The 18,366-nt window shown below is 40.6% G+C and overlaps 1 protein-coding gene and 1 long non-coding RNA gene across 3 annotated transcripts in view; one reads left to right on the top strand and one right to left on the bottom strand.

Annotated features, from left to right (window-relative positions):
• LOC109413101 (uncharacterized) overlaps positions 1-12,824 on the bottom strand; it is a 45,361-nt gene extending 32,537 nt beyond the window's left edge. For both annotated transcript variants that reach the window (XM_062846238.1, XM_062846240.1), the window contains exons 1-3: positions 12,405-12,824; positions 5,506-5,688; positions 4,833-5,015 (exon numbers count right to left, since the gene is read on the bottom strand). In XM_062846238.1, coding sequence (XP_062702222.1) covers positions 4,833-5,015; positions 5,506-5,655 — 333 coding nt within the window. In that variant the 5' untranslated portion in view covers positions 5,656-5,688; positions 12,405-12,824. The remainder of the gene's footprint in view (positions 1-4,832; positions 5,016-5,505; positions 5,689-12,404) is intronic.
• Positions 12,825-13,287: 463 nt separating this feature from the next.
• On the top strand, positions 13,288-15,523 carry LOC134286725 (uncharacterized). Its single transcript, XR_009996918.1, has 3 exons — positions 13,288-13,819; positions 13,891-13,994; positions 14,058-15,523. It is a non-coding gene; the product is annotated as an uncharacterized LOC134286725 (long non-coding RNA).
• The last annotated feature ends 2,843 nt before the right edge of the window (positions 15,524-18,366 follow it).

Genomic DNA, 18,366 nt, shown 5'->3' with positions numbered 1-18,366 from the left:
TGGATGGCGGTTCTGCGGGAGATGCAGCTAGGGAAGTTTGGAAGGTTGACGAGGTTTCATAACAGGAGGAATCAAAATGCGGCTCGTCGACTACTTTTGGTATTCATCTGTAGGTTAAAGCTCGGGTAAACCGATTACAGCTGCACAGGTTATGCATTCGTAATAGATGATCGAGGAAGCAGCTGTACATTAATTTGTGGTTTATAGTGGCGAGATGACGATAATCATCCAACACCCAATCTATCGTACAAAAGTCCCGATGATATTTCATTGTTCTCCGACAGTTCAGTTTTGTTTTGCTTCAAAGCTCTGATTGATATAAACGTCATGTACGCCAAGCCTTTTAACAGCACTGTCAGTCTTCTAATTCGGCTCACAGGCTCTGGGTTTGCAAGCACTACAGTGTAGCGTAATATACTAATATACGGCTTATTTTAGTGCTTACAATTTATAATGCCTGTGAGCATTTGAAATTCACATACAGAGCCTAATGATACGGAGAAGCTGCTGAATGACCTTTAGACCGCTTATGACAGTGCTTAGTGGTTACCTGGGAAGTGTCATGAAGCCGCATTGAGACACCATCTTGGATGTTCTGGTATTCATTTTTGGACTCTGCACCTAAAATTACATAAAATAGTCGCCGTATTGCATTTTGGCATGTCGTTTATGATTTTCTGGTTACCAGTTTTGGGCGAAGACCGGCATTCTTCCCCATTCAAACTATAGTCATATTGCACACCTTGTGAAACAGCGCACAGCTTGGGTTTTCTGATTACAAATTTTGAATTCTGGACATATTTTCATACAAAATATGCCCATAACGCAAGAATTAAAAATCCTATAAAATAGGCACTAACTTGAATACTGGGCCATTATCTTGTACTTTGGACCGCTATCTTAGATACTCTGGTGGACTCCGAACATATTTCCCATACCAAATACACTTATTTTACATAGTTTTAGAGCTCAAAATTCCTTAAAACAGCCACCATATTCTGTTGACGCGATCAAATTCTTATTTTTCCATTCAACGTTGACCCATCCTGCTATAAATTTACACCTTAGGAATCTAAAATGGTACGATTTGATGAGATCGCTTTAGTTTTGTCTATATTTTGTTCTCATATATGAGAACTTAGACCTATTCGTCACTGTTGTTCATACCTAATGATTATCAGGCCATTAAACAAAGCCACGATTTAATTTTTCACATAAACGTTGGTTCTGCTACGCAACAGCTAGTCTCTAATGTGATCTAAGGCTATTTTCTTGCTAACCGTTCATTAGATTATCAAAAAATCTGCGATCTGATGTGTCGTATGTATGGATTTGGTTCATTTACATATTTGGTAATTTCCGGTGGGATAGCCGGATCTGATTCCATGAGTCATGGACCATGACACTACCGGTTGTCCCAATAATGGTCTAAGAATATTTTATTGCTATTTATTCACCTTTACCTAATCTCCGCGATTTGAAATATCGCATGAATGGGTTTGCTTCACTTTTACTTCTAACTAATTTCGAAGCCACAGCTGAACCCGCAACACTACCGGGAATCTAATGTGGTCTGACCCTATTTTTCCATCAGGTTGTCGATAAGTCGTGATCAGTCTTGTTAGAGATCACAGTCATTTGAACCTTTTCGTCGATATTCGGCCTCCTTTGTCTCCGACATTCGCAACACAAGCAATCAAACTACTGTTCGAAACAAAAATGTCAAACGAATGCACTTCACCACGATAGCGGCTTCGGGAGACAGTTCGGCTTTTGTTATTCCTGTCTTCTTCCATAATAAGAGCTATGTTGCCCATCTGTGTGTCGTATTCAATGCAACATGCAATAATAAACTAATATTAACATTCATAGTCGGAATTGGCTAAAAATCTATGCGTAAAGCTAGAATTAAACACATGTCATCGTGTCAGATGACATTGATTTGACCCTTTCTTATGTTTATTGATCTTCGTTCTACTGCTCGTGTTGTGTGTAGGTAAGAGGTAACGATAGCGCACGAATGTAACAAAGCCAACTGACACCCGACTGCGGCAACGAAATGAAGGTAGTAAAAAGTGTCGAATGTTTACGAGACTGGTCGTGATTTGATGTACCGCATCCATGGGTTTGGTTAAATTTTACATTTTACTACCCGGATCTAATTCCGGGAAACTACCGGCTGAACCAAATATCACAGACAAACAGACGTAACTCTTAGAGGAAATTCATCAAAAACTTTTGCCCGGTGTCATTTTCATGAGCACACTGCCACCTCTTGGTAGAACCGCGCGCGACGCTATCGGCCATGATGGATTCCAATTTGACGTTTTGCTGACACGCACACTACTACATAAATTGCCTGTAATTTTCGTTTGCATCGTTCAGCAACGTGTACACTGGCAAACGTCAAAGCGATCGAACACTAGCGCATCTGGTGGAACAACCGCGCAAATCAAATGAAATTTAAATTGATCGTTAAAAGCATGTGCCAAGCCGTTTTAAAGAGTGTTACGTCTGTTTGTCTGTGCAAATATGGTCTAATATTATTGTCTTGTTAACTGCTCATCGGTTAACCAAAAACGCTGCAAATTGAAGGTGTCACATGCAGGGTTTGACAATTTCGACGGGACTCTCGGAACCAATTCCGGAACACAACCAGTTGTCTTTAGTGTGACGTAAGGCTATTTTATAGCTAAGGTTATCGCAAAAGCCACGATTCGATGTGTCACATGCCTGGATTTGGTTTACTTTTACATTTGGCCTCTTCCGGCCACTCAAAACCGATTCCGAAACACTTGCTGGCTGTTCATTAGGTAATCTAAAAAGCCGCTATTTGATGTGACGCATGTACGGGTTTGTTTCTCTTTCAGATTTAACCACTTCGGCGGGAACCCCGAAACGGGTTCCGGAACACTACTGGTTCAGATATGGTCTACGATGCTTTTCCTGCTCATTGTTCATCAGGTCATCGAAAATGCCGTGGTTTGATGTGTCGCATGTATGGGTTTGGTTCAATTGTATATTTGGCCACTTCCAGCGGGACACCTAGAACCGGTTCCGGAACACTACCGGTTCAGATACGGTCTGAGATGATTTTCCTGCTCATTATCCATAAGGTCATCGAAAATGCCGTGGTTTGATGTGTCGCATGCATGGGTTTGGTTCAATTGTATACACCTTGTCCTTTTTTTACGTCCATGCTTGGCTGAGCGACAAAAAAATCTACCGCTAAGACAATGAGCAAACTCAACAGTTTTATATTTTTTAAAACATCTTCGTGATTAGGAGAAGTGTACAAAAATATAAAAATGTGTATTTTGATCATTATTTTGTCGGTAGATTTTTTTTTTTGCTAAGCCAATAGTGGACGTACATGAAAGTTTAGGTGTATTTGGCCACTTCCAGCGGGACACCTAGAACCGGTTTCAGAACACTACCGGTTCAGATATGATCTGAGATGATTTTCCTGCTTACCGCTCATCAGGTTATCGAAAATGCCGTGGTTTGAAGTGTCGCATGTATGGGTTTGGTTCACTTGTACATTTGGCCACTTCCAGCGGGACGCCTAGAACCGGTTCCGGAACACTACCGGTTCAGATATGGTCTGAGATGATTTTCCTGCTTACCGCTCATCAGGTTATCGAAAATGCCGTGGTTTGATGTGTCTCATGCATGGGTTTGGTTTGTTGGAGTAGAGTAGTGTCAGCCCCCTGGTAAGAAATATAATAAGAGAGTTGTGACAGCCCCCTGGACCGACGATGACAGCTGTTCACGAGTGTCCATGAATGTATGTGTGTGTTAGAGTAAAACCGACGAAGCGTAAGAGCTAATATGTATTATGACGATGAATGTTTGTTGATGTTTTGTAGTCCGTACTAGTCCCCCATTGTAAATAGACGTCTTGAGAAAAGAAACGGTCCGCGTAATTCACTACTTTAATATCACGCGAGTCCCGGGACGGGTTTATGTCCGGTCGATACTGCGCTGGGATTCCATCATGGTTCACTTTGATATTTGCCACTTCCGGCGGGACACCCGGAACCGGTTCCGGAACACTACCGGTTCAGATATGGTCTTAGACTATTTTTCTGCTTACCGCTCATCAGGTTATTGAAAATGCCGTGGTTTGATGTGTCGCATGCATAGGTTTGATGCATTTTCATATCTGGTCCCTTCCTGGGGTACCGTTCCGGAACACCTAAATGGCCATATCTCCGGAACGGCTGAATCGATCCGCACCATTTTCAATAGGAAACAATGGGACCAGATTCCGCGTCGAATGAACCGTCGGTCATTGAAATCGGATGAGGTTTACTTTCAAAAAGTGATGTGAGTTTTTTTGTACACACACATACAGACACACACGCACACACATACACACACACATACACACACACACAGACATCACCTCAATTCGTCGAGCTGAGTCGATTGGTATATGTGATTTGACCCTCCGGGCCTTCTATCAAAAACTCATTTTTGGAGTGAACATATAGCCTTTCCAGTACACTTAGTGTACGAGAAAGGCAAAAATATTATGTTCCAATAGAAGAAACGCCAAAAACTTCCTGTCCTGCTCAGATACCTTCAAAACTCAACTTTTACCTATTTTCGACATATGAACGGAATAAACCGGTCCGGTCACCGTGTTTCCGGGAAAATCCGAATTTCTGCGGACATGCATTAATAACAAGTATTGTTCGGGTATTTCAGAATGTGAACTGCAAAATGGGCCTCAAACATCTTTAAATATTTCTAGCAGATTGTGAAGTGTATAGATTCATCCGGTATTCTTCGGGTGATTTTTGCCGACCTCATAAGGATTAACTTACGTTGATTATGACTCCGGTTCCCTGGGCCGCTGTCTGAAACGCCTTCTGTTCTTCGGCAGTCACCTGCGAAATGCCACCAGACACCGGGTCGTAAAACTTTCGAATGCTCCGGTTCCCTGGGTCGCTGTTTGAAACGCCTTCTGTAACCATGCTGTGCCGCTTGAAGATGGTTTTGGCCGGTGCCTGCAATGATCATTGACAGAGAAAACTCTCAGTTCATAAATGTGTAAAAACTCAGCAGAAGAAAAAAAAAAATATTATGTTCCAATGGAAGAAACGCCAAAAACTTCCTGTCCTGCTAAGATACCTTCAAAACTCAACTTTTACCTATTTTCGACATATGAACGGAATAAACCGGTCCGGTCACCGTGTTTCCGGGAAAATCCGAATTTCTGCGGACATGCATTAATAACAAGTATTGTTCGGGTATCTATTTAGGAAATCATCCCTAATCGACATATGAACGGAATAAACCAATCCGGTCACCGTGTTTCCGGGAAAATCCGAATTTCTGCGGACATGCATTAATAACAAGTATTGTTCGGGTATTTCAGAATGTGAACTGCAAAATGGGCCTCATACATCTTTAAATATTTCTAGCAGATTGTGAAGTGTATAGATTCATCCGGTATTCTTCGGGTGATTTTTGCCGACCTCATAAGGATTAACTTACGTTGATTATGACTCCGGTTCCCTGGGCCGCTGTCTGAAACGCCTTCTGTTCTTCGGCAGTCACCTGCGAAATGCCACCAGACACCGGGTCGTAAAACTTTCGAATGCTCCGGTTCCCTGGGCCGCTGTTTGAAACGCCTTCTGTAACCATGCTGTGCCGCTTGAAGATGCTTTTGGCCGGTGCCTGCAATGATCATTGACAGAGAAAACTCTCAGTTCATAAATGTGGAAAAACCAGACCGTTAATGATTAATCATAAATTTTATCATGATTAATGATTAATGATTAAGATTAATCAAAATCATTAATCATAATCACAAAAAAATCTCATTTAATCATTAATCAATAATCTTAATCACACTGTTTTTGCAATCTAATCATTAATCAGTAATCATAATCATAAGAAAAAAACATTAATCAATCATTAATCATTCATCACCAAAAATTATTCACCATATAAAATTTATGATCCCATTTAAATTGGTTCAAATGCTGTTCTAAATAATATAATTTATGATTCTTTTTTCAAAAATCTCCCGGACAGAGTTACCTTTTACTTTCGAACTTAAACAATAAATATATTTTAATCATTTCCAGTTTTTTGTGATTGATTAATCATGATTAATCATAATTTTTAATCAATGAGCCATTTTTAATCATTAATCATAATCAATAATCATAGATAAAACCAATTTTAATCATTAATCATAATCTTTAATCATCCTAAAAATCAAATTAATCATTAATCATAATCAATAATCACCAAAATTGGAATTTTAATCATCAATGATTAATCATGATTAAAATTTTTGTTAACCTTCGCGTACCCAACGTCTATTTCGGATGATTTTCGAATCTTGAATCAGCTATGAAAAAGGCATTTCCGAACCGATTTTTTTAAAGTCAATTGCATTCGATCCAGGTTTGTCCAAATTGTCAAGGACTACCATACGGAACCGGTTCACCCATCCGTTTCGGAGTTATTCCAGATTCCGTTGGGGTCATGACCGGCCGGAAAATGACACATTAATGTATTTGACTCTGAATCTATAGTTATTTTGGAAATTTGCACATATTATACGTCAGGAATACAGAAACTATATAACTGCAAGGAACCATTGACTTGAAATGACACAATCAAGCAGTTTCATGAACCGGATATGTCCCGGGTGCCCCCAGGGATGTGGCCAAAGTGGCCATTCTAGCAACATTGTCAGAATCATTCATGCGGCACCTCGAACTTCATGATTTGTCGAATCATGAAGAAAAATAGTCCTTCCATGCTCCTAAGACTCCTCGGGAACGGACTGGTCATACCCGGAATGATCCGGGTGCCCCCTGGGAAGTGACAAAAGTGGCCATTTCCACAATGTTATCGAAATCAACCGTGCGACACCTCTAACATCATGATTTGTTGAAACCTAAAGGAAAATAGCACTTCTAGGCCCATATGGCCACTTGGGACCGGTCTGGCCATACCCGGAATGTTCCGGATGCCCTCAGGGAAGTGGTCATTTCTCAAACATAGTCAAAATCAGCCGTGTGACACCTCAAACTTCATGATTTGTCGAAACATGAAGGATAATAGTCCTTTTAGGCTCTCATGACCCCTTAGAGTGGTTCTGGCCACACCCGAAATATTCCGGATGTCCTTAGGAGAGTGGCCAAATTGGCCATTTCCGCAACGTTGAATAAATCAATCGTGCGGCACCTCAAACTTCATGATTTGTCAAAATGTGAAAGAAAATAATCCTTCTAAGCTCTTATGACCATTCGGGAACGATCTGGCCATATCCGGAATGTTCCGGGTGCCCCCAGGGATGTGACAAAAGTGGCAATTTCCATATTGTTATCAAAATCAGCCGTGCGACACCTCTAACTTCATGATTTGTTGAAACATAAAGGAAAACAGTCCTTCTAGGCCCTCATGGTCCCTTGGGACCGTTCTGGCCATACCCGGAATGTTCCGGATGCCCTCAGGAAAGGTGTCATTTCTCAAACATTGTCAAAATCAGCCTTGTGACACCCCAAACTTCATGATTTGTCGAAATATGAAGGATATCAGTCCATTTAGGTTCCCATGACTCCTTAGAGTGGTTCTGGCCACACCAGAAATGTTCAAGATGCCTCCAGGAAAGTGGTCTAAATGGCCATTTCCACAACGTTGGTGAAATTAATCGTGCGGCACCTCAAACTTCATGATTTGTCCAAACATGGAGGGTCCTTCTAGGCTCTTATGACCCCTCGGGAACGACCTGGCCATACCCAGAATGTTCCGGGTGCCCCCAGGAATGTGACAAAAGTAGCAATTTCCACAACATTGTCAAATTCAACCATGCCACACCTCAACCTTCATGATATTTAGGCATAAAAAATAGTCATTCTAGGCCCTTATGGCCCCTTTGGATCGGTCTGGCCATACCCGGAATGTTCCGGATGCCCCCAGGCAGGGAAGTGGTCAAAATGACCATTTCTACAAAGTTGGTCAAATCAATCGTGAGTACCTATAACTTCATGATTTGTTGAAACATGAAGGAAAATAGTCCATCTAGGCCCTTAAGGCCCCTTGGGATCGGTCTGACCACACCCGAACTATTCCGGAAGGCCGCAGGGAAGTGGTCATTTCTGAAATATTGTCAAAATCAGCCGTACGACACCTGAAATTTCATGATATGTCGAAACATGAAGGAAAGCAGTCCTTCTAGGTTCCCATGACGTCCTGGATACACTCGAAATGTTTCGGATGTCCTCACTCCCTCAACTTTGGTCAAATCAATCGTACTACACCTCAAAATTCAAGATTTTCCGAAACATGAAGGAAAATAGTACTTCCAGGCTCCCATGCTCCGCCATATCAACAACGTTATCAAAATCAACCGTGCGATTTCTAACTTCATAATTCGATGAAGCGATGAAGTTATTCTGGAGAACTTCACGCATTTGAAACTTAACCCGAAAGTTCGAGATGCCATCTTTACAGTGCTGTAGTTTTTTTTTCGAAAAATAAAATCGAATAAAGAAGATTGAAAGCAATGAGTATTCTGGATCAATCTGGTTGCATAGAATATGGTTCGAAGAATTCACAAAAATGGTGATGATTACAGTGTTGAGAGCATCAATCGTGAAATTGATATATAATATTTTTGAGACATGAATAGAATGTTGTATTTGAATTCAGGATGCCGGGTAAATTACAGAACTTCAAAAATAACATTAATTGTTAAACTTTTAAATTTTTATATTTCAATCGTTTACAACATTCATTTTTCTTCGCTAGCCCAGCATTTGCAAAAAATTGTTTGCATAATTCCGCTTGTTTCATGTTCTCTACAAATTGTCTTGAGACATGAGGAACATTTAGTATGAATTTTCACATCCTTGGATCGGCATCAGTAAAAAACCTTTTTTTCGAACGGATACGAATCTGAAATCAGGATGCAAAACCCTCTTCTGTAAACTCTTATAAAGTTAGCACAACATCAAATTAGTAGTATAAGAATGGGTTTTGCATGTAATGTTTGAATACTTATACCGCATTCAGTTCACCACTGGACTGCGCACTCAGTCTTCATAAGTGTGAAAACATAAATAAAAATGTGCGTTTGCATCAAATAAATTTGATGTCTTCGGCGCATTATTTCTACGATCTATGCTGAATAAGTGCTCTGAAGACACCGAGTTGATTTTTTGCAATCGTGTACTTTTATTTGCATTTTCACACTTTGAAAACTAGTGCGATAGTCCAGTGGTGAACTAAATGCGCTATATAACAATTGGACAAATTATCGTTACTCGAACACATAAAAAAGTCTTTGTCAACGGAAGATAGTCACCATACATTTCCTCATAACTTTTCAGATAAGCGGAAATTTTATCGATTACATTGCTTGACAAACCGAAAGGTTTTTATCGTTGTTTTGCGTGTTCAAGGATCAACTCCAGTCCAGAAATTTACGTTTCAAGCCAGTCCAGAAATTTACGCTTTCTGGTTTTATCGTTGCGGTAGTAATTAGGGTTGGCTGATGTGAACAGAAAGTATGTATTCGATTCTGCGTTTACATGCGACACCACCTTTCAACTTATTACAAACCAGAACCACATTCGGCTTTGGCGTCAATAGTGTAAGCGTCAAATAGTCTGTCTTAGGTCTTCAGGATGATTATTCTCATAGCATCATGCACTTTGAGATGTCGCAAGATTGATTTCGACACGTTGTGATAAGGCGCTGTCCATAAACTACGTAGACTCAATTTTGGCAATCTCAGATACCCCCTCCCCATCGTAGACTTTCGTCCATACAACATTTTCGAAATTTGTATGGACCGTAGACTTTGACCAGACCCCCCCACGTCCCCCCTCCAAGTCTATGGAGTTTATGGACAGACCCTAATACCTAAGGTGATGTTATCCTCGACGATTTCCTCACGGGGCATACAGAATATTTCTAACAATCAAGGGATCAAGACTCACTATGTTCTTTTATGTTTTGACAAATCGTGAAGTTCGAGGTATCACACTATTGGTTTCCACAACCTTCCAGGGGACATCTGGGACATATCCGGTGTGGCGAGGAAGTTTCCAAGAGACCTTGGGAACCTAGAATAGCTATTTTCCTTCATGTTTCGACAAATCATTAAGTTTGAGGTGTCGCACGGTTGTTTTGATCAACGTTGTGGAAATGGCCATTTTGACCACTTTCCATGGGGCATCCGGAATATTTCGGGTCTGGCCAAAACCACTCTAAGGGGTCATGGGAACCTAAAGGGACTGTTATCCTTCATGTTTCGACAACTCATGAAGTTTGAGGTATAACACGGCTGATTTTGACTATGTTTGAGAAATGACCACTTCCCTGAGGGCATCCGGAACATTCAGGGTATGACCAGACCGATCCCAAGTGGCCATGAGGGCCTAGATGGACTATTTTCATTTATGTTTCAACAAATCATGAAGTAAGAGGTGTTGCACGGTTGATTTTGACAATGTTGTGGAAATGGTAATTTTTTTTCACATCCCAGGGCACTCGGAATATTCCGGGTATGGCCAGATCGTTCCCGAAGGGTCATAAGAGCTTAGAAGGACTATTTTCCTTCACGTTTTGGCATATCATGAAATTTGAGGTGCCGCACGATTGATTTGACCAACGTTGCGGAAATGGCCAATTCGACCACTCTCCTGGGGACATCCGGAATATTTCGGGTGTGGCCAGAACCACTCTAAGGGGTCATGGGAGCCTAAAAGGACTATTATCCTTCATGTTTCGACAAATCATGAAGTTTGAGGTGTCACACGGCTGATTTTGACAATGTTTGAGAAATGACCACTTTCCTGAGGGCATCCGGAACATTCCGGGTATGGCCAGACCGGTCCCAAGGGACCATAAGGGCCTAGAAGGACTGTTTTCCTATATGTTTCAACAAATCATAAAGTTAGAGATGTCACACGGCTGATTTTGATAACAATGAGGAAATGGCCACTTTTGTCACATCCCTGGGGCACCCGGAACATTCCGGGTATGGAAAGATCGTTCCCGAGGGTTCATAAAAGCTTAGAAGGACTATTTTCTTTCACATTTTGACAAATCATGAAGTTTGAGGTGCCGCACGATTGATTTATCCAACGTTGCGGAAATGGCCAATTTGGCCACTCTCCTGGGGACATCCGGAATATTTCGGGTGTGGCCAGAACCACTCTAAGGGGTCATGAGAGCCTAAAAGGACTATTATCCTTCATGTTTCGACAAATCATGAAGTTTGAGGTGTCACACGGCTGCTTTTGACTATGTTTGAGAAATGACCACTTCCCTGAGGGCATCCGGAACATTCCGGGTATGACCAGTCCGTTCCCAAGGGGTCTTAGGAGCATGGAAGGACTATGTTTCTTCATGTTTCGACAAATCATGAAGTTCGAGGTGCCGCATGAATGGTTCTGACAATGTTGCTAGAATGGCCACTTTGGCCACATCCCTGGGGGCACCCGGGACATATCCGGTTCATGAAACTGCTTGATTGTGTCATTTCAAGTCAATGGCTCCTTGCAGTTATATAGTTTCTGTATTCCTGACGTATAATATGTGCAAATTTCCAAAATAACTATAGATTCAGAGTCAAATACATTAATGTGTCATTTTCCGGCCGGTCATGACCCCAACGGAATCTGGAATAACTCCGGAACGGATGGGTGAACCGGTTCCGTATGGTAGTCCTTGACAATTTGGACAAACCTGGATCGAATGCAATTGACTTTAAAAAAAATCGGTTCGGAAATGCCTTTTTCATAGCTGATTCAAGATTCGAAAATCATCCGAAATAGACGTTGGGTACGCGAAGGTTAATCATGAACGCTCTGGGAAAAACTCAGCTGAAGAAAAAAATATATGTTCCAATAGAAGAAACGCCAAAAACTTCCTGTCCTGCTCAGATACCTTCAAAACCCAACTTTTATCTATTTAGGAAATCATCCCTAATCGACATATGAACGGAATAAACCGGTCCGGTCACCGTTTTTCCGGGAAAATCCGAACTTCTGCGGACATGCATTAATAACAAGTATTGTTCGGGTATCTATTTAGGAAATCATCCCTCATCGACATATGAACGGAATAAACCGGTCCGGTCACCGTGTTTCCGGGAAAATCCGAATTTCTGCGGCAGTCACCTGCGAAATGCCACCAGACACTGGGTCGTAAAACTTTCGAAAGCTCCGGTTCCCTGGGCCGCTGTTTGAAACACCTTCTGTATCCATGCTGTGCCGCTTGGAGATGGTTTCGGCCGGTGCCTGCAATGATCATTGACAGAGAACTCTCAGTTCATAAATGTGGAAAAACTCAGATTGTGAAGTGTATAGATTCATCCGGTATTCTTCGGGTGATTTTTGCCGACCTCATAAGGATTAACTTACGTTGATTATGACTCCGGTTCCCTGGGCCGCTGTCTGAAACGCCTTCTGTTCTTCGGCAGCCACTTGGCAGTCACCTGCGAAATGCCACCAGACACCGGGTCGTAAAACTCTCGAATACTCCGGTTCCTTGGGCCGCTGTTTGAAATGCCTTCTGTCCTTCGGCAGTCACCTGCGAAATGCCACCAGACACCAGACACCGGGTCGTAAAACTCTCGAATTATTAAAAAAAGTACAGCAACCACCAACTTTCTACAAAACTAGACAGTAAAAATATTCAAACTGCCGTTGAGGAAAGAACGCAGCCGTAGGAAAAATCATATTGCCTGAGATCACTAACACCAGTTCAAGAATGCGTCAAAAATATCGATATTCGATACAATCGATCAGTGCGACGCAACGAAATGCGGCATAGAAAAGGGAGCCCGAAATTGCATTAAAATATCCTGATTAAAATTAAAGCCACAACATACCTGCAATAGGTTTCATTCACAACCAACCCGTAAAAAAATCATTCAGATTCTTCATTCAATCAACCATTTGTCGTTTTAGATGTGGAGATCGTGATTAATGTTAGTTCTTGTCATTCAGTTTGGAAATAGTAATTGTTGTAGTATAAAAATTTCGAAATACAGTAGACGTTCGATAACTGCAACATGTTTACGTTTCACTTAGCGAACGAAAATCCGATAACTGCAACGCCTGACAGTGTCAACAAGCCGTCAATTGACGTAAAATGAATGAAAAATTCATTCGACTGTTCATTAGGGCTAACATGGCGCACTATTTTGACGTTTGGCGGTGCGATAACTGCAAATTTGTTGCACTTACCGGACTTGCAATTAAAAAGCATTGCAGTTAAACCGTTTGCACCGACCGAACGTTTACTGTACATTTCAAATTTTTTATTCAGTTAGGATGGGCGAGAATGTAAGGACATTGTGAACCTACTTTGAAATGTTTATCATGTTGATATGCTTTTTGTTGTGCTGTCAGTTGTTATGCTGTCAGATGGGTGCAGCAAGTTTGACTGCAACGAAATATCGTAACTAGGCTGCGTACTTTTCAAGCTTACCGAAGACACCACCCAATAATGCGACACCTAGTGTTTGAACTAGTAAACCGGATGGAATATTCCAATATTCAAATTTATTACGCAGTAACATGCCAAATTGCGTCGTAGAGAATAAATCGGTGCAGTATTGTTTAAGAATAGCGAGAAATACCTAATGCAATAAAATCTCTCTCTTAAATCGAACAATAGACGGGATTAGCGCTGCAGCGATTAGGATCTGCCCAATCTAACTCGCGTCGGGTTGATCATAATTGTGGAGTGCGTACAACTGAACAGTCCAACTTTCGAAGTGACTTTAAAGTTTGATTAAAGCTAATTCTTATTGTGTAACACTAAACTCGAAGTAAGTTCGCGGTCGTTTCTTGTCTATTTAAATAAATTAAGTGTATTTAATGATATTTTTCTTACATTTAGTGATTCAATTAATCGAGTGTGATAAAAGTTTTTAGAGAAAATCCCACCATTGGGATAGTTTGTGATAATTCGTGCTTTGGATTAGTGAACATTCCTAAATTCAGGTAAGCCTAGTGAAATAACGTGAAATAATTCGAGCAAATAGTGAAATTATCCGCGTTGAGCAGGAGATCGAGCCCAGCCAACGTGGGCGGTTTGTGCGGAGTGACTACGGTCCAACGGTTGCGGAAGCCACGTGCGTCGTCGTTTGAATTTCGCACCGACGCGACGCCAAGGGGACGCCTATCGAAGCCCACATCTCGTCGCATAGCTGTTTCGACAGTCGTGCAACAAAACCCGCACGTGTGACACGACTCGCAAGTCCATCAGTCGCGTGGTGTCAGCCGTGACATTTTTAACGGAAACACTCCACAGTGCTAGGGGATATCTGTACCCCGAAAGAAGACACCAGCGTGCGAGTCCTGTGGGTGGCGTATATTGTTGGCTCGAAACTGCCGCATTGAGGGTTCGCTACGTAGTCTGTGCCAAGTCCAAGGACATCCGACGTGGGATCGCCGGAAGAAGACAAGGTCAGATCTGTCCTTTGCTCGAAAACTGTTTCTAGAAACAAATCCTGTTTATTATAATTGAATTGAGAACGTGACGTCACACACGGTTAGGGAACTAGGCTTTCCTTAATTTAATAAATCAATTTCTACTTATTGCACGGTCATTACTCGAAAAATTGATCGCTTCTATTATTTCGCGTGCGTAAATTGAATAAAACGAATAAAATTACTTCTAGTTTAGACCACACTCCACTTTGCTTTCGTCACGGATTTTTTTTTATTAGATTTAAGGTTGAAATTTTCCTATTAGTTGCTAAGCTTTTTTCTTATTGTTTGATTTTTGAGGTTTGTATATATTTTTCTTAGTTTTTATGTTCAATTTGAAGTTGGTAAGTACTGAATTGGTTTATTGGCTACGACGTTTTGGTGTTGTTGAAGTGCGACTTCGGTTCTGGTGGAACTTAAACCTGCCCTGAGTTGGCAGTCTCATCCGGGTAAAACTTAGCAGAGCTAACGGTCCTTCTTTAGAGGAGGTGGCGCTTAAGCCGCTAGCTTTTGGAACAGGACGGAACGTTACAATTGAACACAATTCTTCACATTTCTTTTCACAATCAATAAATTATTTCAAAACTACACAGAACAAACACTCGCACCCGCGGAAGTACCATCCGGATGGCGTAGCACCGGTCAAACCGTCGGCGAAATCGCGAAAAAGAAAAAAAAACTAACAAACGCGATCGAAATGTGACGAGCAGCTTAGAAAACGTCTGCACGCGGCAAAGCCTACTGCGCTCTCCTAGCATATTTAACAAATTCATTTAGCTTTTATAGTTAAGAATACTTACTAAGTTAACGTTTAAACTAGTTTACAAACGCTTTTGGAGTACCCGAAACTACAGATGATCGCGTGTAGTTCACCTAAACTAAAATATCAATTTTTAGGGGTTTATTTGAACATTTTACCTTTAAATTAAAGAGCAATAGCTTACTATATTACTGCATGTAAATGACCACTAAATTTTACTTATTTTATTAGTTTAAACAATAGAAATTCAATGATTTTAATAACCTTTAATAGCAGCTTCATCCACTCTCAATTTAGGTTTTGTTTTTGTTCCTCATCCGTTTTGTTCAATTTGTTCTCTAGGTCGCACTCTAGTCAGCCCAGTGGTGATGACAGTGGGTGTCAGAAAAGGCCATTTTGGGCGTTAGAGCACCTTTAACGGTGCGCTTCTATATGTACCCCGTTTGGCAGCCCTCCATCATTACAGCAAACTTTACCGGTCGCTGCTGGATGCGCTCGCAAAATAGTAGCGCTATGGGTGGGTGACCAAATATAGTACACTGCAAAAACTGCAAATATTTATTTTATGTTTTGTACACATATATTTTTGCAATTCGTCTGGACAAATGATGTTTATGTGTAATCACACATAACCAATTATTTTTGGTATTTATCGTTGTGATGTGTGATTACACATAAAAACAATACCGAATGACAAATAAAATCGATATATGCGCTTATTTATTTATTTTTTAATAAAAAGTTTTATCAATGATCTAACATTTATGGATACAGTTAACATTATTTATTAACAAATTAACAAGTCGAAAGCTCATGTAGAAAGAGCCAAACACCGTATTGCGCTGGAAAGTTGGTTGATTATTTTCGACCAGTGAGTTACCAATCGATCAACTTTGCAGCTCCGAATGATGATCAAAACTGCGCTCTTCACCCGAGTTTCTAAGTGTTTATCGATGTAAAGCAACTGATTATAACTTTTTCGTACTCTAAGGAATGTAGCTGCGATGATTTAAGTAAAATATCTGAACAACTCCTGCAGCACATGTTTACACTGAGTCGCCATGTTTTCACTTTGCGCATCTCCGGCGGCTGACACAGACGCTAAGCATTGGTATTATGTGTGAACTCACATATTTTTTTGCTATGGGTGTTAACACATACCAAGTATTTGTGAAACTAATCTAGGCAATAAACAACAAATATCTTAGTTATATTTTAGGTAATAAAATTTATGTGTGAAAAGACCAATTGGATCGATGTGTTTTTGATGATGATGATGATGATGATAAATGTGTACCCACCATCAGCGCAAGGATTACCTATGACTGCAGAATAATTCCGGTAGGGAATTATCTACGTGATGGTTTGTTGTAGCAGGGTGAGTTAAAATTGCTGAATCCCTTCGGTAGTCAACAAAAGTTGCTATCTCATGACAAAAGGCTGGCTACTCCACGAACTTGAGTCCGGTCATCAGTTCTTTTAACTCCCTTAGGCTACCCCTCCCCGTGTGTATGTGTGGGTGTGTGTGAGTGTTCTCCCCACAATATAAAAATGGAAATTGTAAAAAGCTATGTCAAATAAACAGTGAAAGGAATAAATAGATATATGTCATCAAATTACAACAATATTTTACCGTTCAATAATGACTTACCTTTGCTGATATAAACCGATAATAAAGGTACGCTCACATGTCTTGGGATTTTGATTCCTGTACCATGACGCAGTAGCTTCATATACTTTCTTTCCATGATTAGTGAATAATCCTATATTAAGTATCTTCAAACAATAATGAGTGGAACTTTTAACAGTATGTTTCCTTATTCTGACTATTTATTGAAACTGGTCGTGTAGATGTTCTTACAATTGAAATACTGTCTAGATTAACGTCTCTTTTCTGTGTTTTCTACACACTTTCCTCTCCGCTTGAAATTTCACTACAGCTGTCTTTGTAAATTTCTTCTGCTTTCTTTTTTAGTTTCTCTCTATCGTTTGCTAACTCTTTCCAATCTTGTCGTGTCATCCCTCGGTATCTCCTAAGATCCTGCCGCAATGAATCCTTCCAAGTAAAACTAGGTCTGCCTTCCTTTTTGAAGCAAAATTTGAATTTATACGCTGATTTTAACGGATGCATATTGGGCCTTCTTATCACATGACCGTAATAATTAATTCTGGCTACCCTGACTCTTCTATTAATGGTTTTCCCATTCAGTTCTTTTTTGATGTTAAACCTTCTCTTCTTGTCTCTACAGTTATTCCATATATCCTTTAAAATAAGCTTCTCATATTTTGCTAATTGCAAGCGACTTCGTTTTGTGATAGTAGACACTTTTGTACCATATTGCATGGCTGGAGCGATGACAGTTTTATAAATAATTTTACCGATTTCCCATGAAGGCTTAAATGTTTTACAAAATTGTACAACACTTTTGGCAGATTTAACCGCATTAATCGATCTCTGTCTAGTGGTAGCTGGCCTGTTCAATGTACTAGTTAGATTAACTCCTAGATATCTGAGAGATTCACAAGTTGCATAATTCTTTCCATTTAGAACAATCGTTTTTGGAGGTGGATTTATGGCATTTGGTATTCTTATTAGAATTTGACTTTTCTGGTTATTGATTTCTAAACCTACCTCTCGTAAAACTTCTTCTAGCGCTGTAATGATTTCTTCCATTTTACCCTGGTCCTCTGCCATAATAAGGATGTCGTCCGCGAAAGCCAATAAAATTGGTATTACCCAGGTAACCACTAAGCACTGTCATAAGCGGTCTAAAGGTCATTCAGCAGCTTCTCCGTATCATTAGGCTCTGTATGTGAATTTCAAATGCTCACAGGCATTATAAATTGTAAGCACTAAAATAAGCCGTATATTAGTATATTACGCTACACTGTAGTGCTTGCAAACCCAGAGCCTGTGAGCCGAATTAGAAGACTGACAGTGCTGTTAAAAGGCTTGGCGTACATGACGTTTATATCAATCAGAGCTTTGAAGCAAAACAAAACTGAACTGTCGGAGAACAATGAAATATCATCGGGACTTTTGTACGATAGATTGGGTGTTGGATGATTATCGTCATCTCGCCACTATAAACCACAAATTAATGTACAGCTGCTTCCTCGATC

Source organism: Aedes albopictus, chromosome 1 (genome assembly GCF_035046485.1).
Source record: "Aedes albopictus strain Foshan chromosome 1, AalbF5, whole genome shotgun sequence".
Classification (NCBI taxonomy): domain Eukaryota; kingdom Metazoa; phylum Arthropoda; class Insecta; order Diptera; family Culicidae; genus Aedes; species Aedes albopictus.
Note: the sequence above shows the minus strand (reverse complement) of the source record. Positions and strands in the feature narration are given on the sequence as shown.